We start from the raw sequence: 1652 nt of genomic DNA on the forward strand, positions 1-1652 counted from the left end.
CAGGGACCCCACACATCCCATCTCTCTCTCCCCACACTCATCTCCTCTCTCTCTCTCTCTCCCTCTCTCTCTCTCTCTCTCTCTCTCTCTCTCTCTCTCTCTCATTACCTTAAAGGCCTTCGGGATCAGCAGCCAGTGACTTTCTTAGAATAGATGGCAGAAAGTGCCCGAGCCAGTGCCAGCTCAGAGCAATACAGAATAAAGAGGGACGATAAAAAACACAGCCTATATAATAGTGTCAGCCATAAAATAATAACAACAACAATAATAAAAAAACAACAACAGCCTATTCTTTATGTAAGCTGCTCTGATTGGCAGTGTATAGATTCATTTTATGTGTTAACATTGGTTAGCAAAGTTTTTTTGTTTTTTTTTTAAATACAGTCTATGCCCAGAAGCCTCTGATTCCAGCTCTTCCACTGTCTGCCTCCCAGGGACCCCTTGATTTGAAAAACCTGGGAGCATCAAAGAAAACCTGTATGTATTCAGTCAGCACTCACTCACTTTCCCATGCTCATTCAAAGGCTGTGTAATTGCCAGTTGCCGCTTCTTATCTGTCTGAGAAAGCCAGGGTCACCGCCCTGAGTGGATCTAGTTCCAGGCCAAAGCAAAAAACTTGGGATGGGCCTAACCCTGTGCGGCCCAAGCGTGGGAAAACAATTATGCTTCAGGACAAATGTAAATGAGGCAAGGATGTCACTCCTTGTTTAAAGTCTCCACGCGGGAGGGGGCAGGGGAGCCGGAGAAGTGACTGCCTCATCCTTTACCTTTGCAGATTCTGACACGATGAGGAAGCAACTGGGTGGATGCTGCCTGGCCATTGTCTGTGTCCTGCTCTTCAGCCAGCTCGCCGCAGTGCAGGCGAGAGGCATAAAGCACAGAATCAAGTGGAACCGCAAGGCCCCGCCCAGTAGCTCCCAGGTCACCGAGGCCCAGAGGGTGGAGATGCAGATGCGCCCGGGGGCCTTCCTCAAGCACGGCCGGAAGCTGGATATCGACTTCGGAGCCGAGGCCAACAGGTACTACGAGGCCAACTATTGGCAGTTCCCCGACGAGATCCACTACAACGGCTGCTCCGAGGCCAACGTGACCAAGGAGAAGTTTGTCGGCGGCTGCATCAACGCCACCCAGGCTGCAAACCAGGAGGAGCTGTCCCAGGAGAGACCGGACAACAGGCTTCACCGGCGGATCCTGTGGCGGCTGGTCCGGGAGCTCTGCTCCGTCAAGCACTGCGATTTTTGGTTGGACAACGGAGCGGGTCTTTGGGTCACCGTGGACCAGCCCGCGATGCTCTGCCTGCTGGTTTCCATTTGGTTCATTGTGAAATAAGCCTGCAGGCAGGCGGGCAGCCGCAGAGATGAGCTAAGCGGGCGAGCAAACCACAGAGTTATCCCAATTCTCTGCCCCCGGTCTCCACCCCGTGTTCTGAAGGTACCAAAGAGCAGTGATTCCTCAGCGCTTCCATAGCACTCCCCAGTGTTGAATTTGATTGTTCGCGTCTCGTCTCTCAATCCCCTGCAGGCTGTCCGAGGGCGCGCGTTCATCGCTACATCCTCAGCTCCTGGCGGGGTGCCTGGCACACCGTATTACACAATAAGTGTTTGGTGAACTGGTAAAAAAACAAAAACAACAAAAAAAACACGCATCAGGAA

At 52.2% G+C, this 1652-nt stretch overlaps 1 protein-coding gene across 1 annotated transcript; it reads left to right on the plus strand.

Moving 5' to 3' along the window:
* Nucleotides 1-786: 786 nt before the first annotated feature.
* Nucleotides 787-1329, plus strand: PRND (prion like protein doppel; the record flags this gene model as incomplete). The annotated part of the gene is made up of 1 exon (XM_080684119.1): nucleotides 787-1329. The coding sequence occupies one exon, from the start codon at nucleotides 787-789 to the stop codon at nucleotides 1327-1329; it is 543 nt and encodes a 180-aa protein (XP_080540245.1).
* Nucleotides 1330-1652: the final 323 nt, after the last annotated feature.

The sequence above is a fragment of the Plecotus auritus genome (genome assembly GCF_963455305.1).
Source record: "Plecotus auritus genome assembly, chromosome: 8".
NCBI classification, from domain to species: domain Eukaryota; kingdom Metazoa; phylum Chordata; class Mammalia; order Chiroptera; family Vespertilionidae; genus Plecotus; species Plecotus auritus.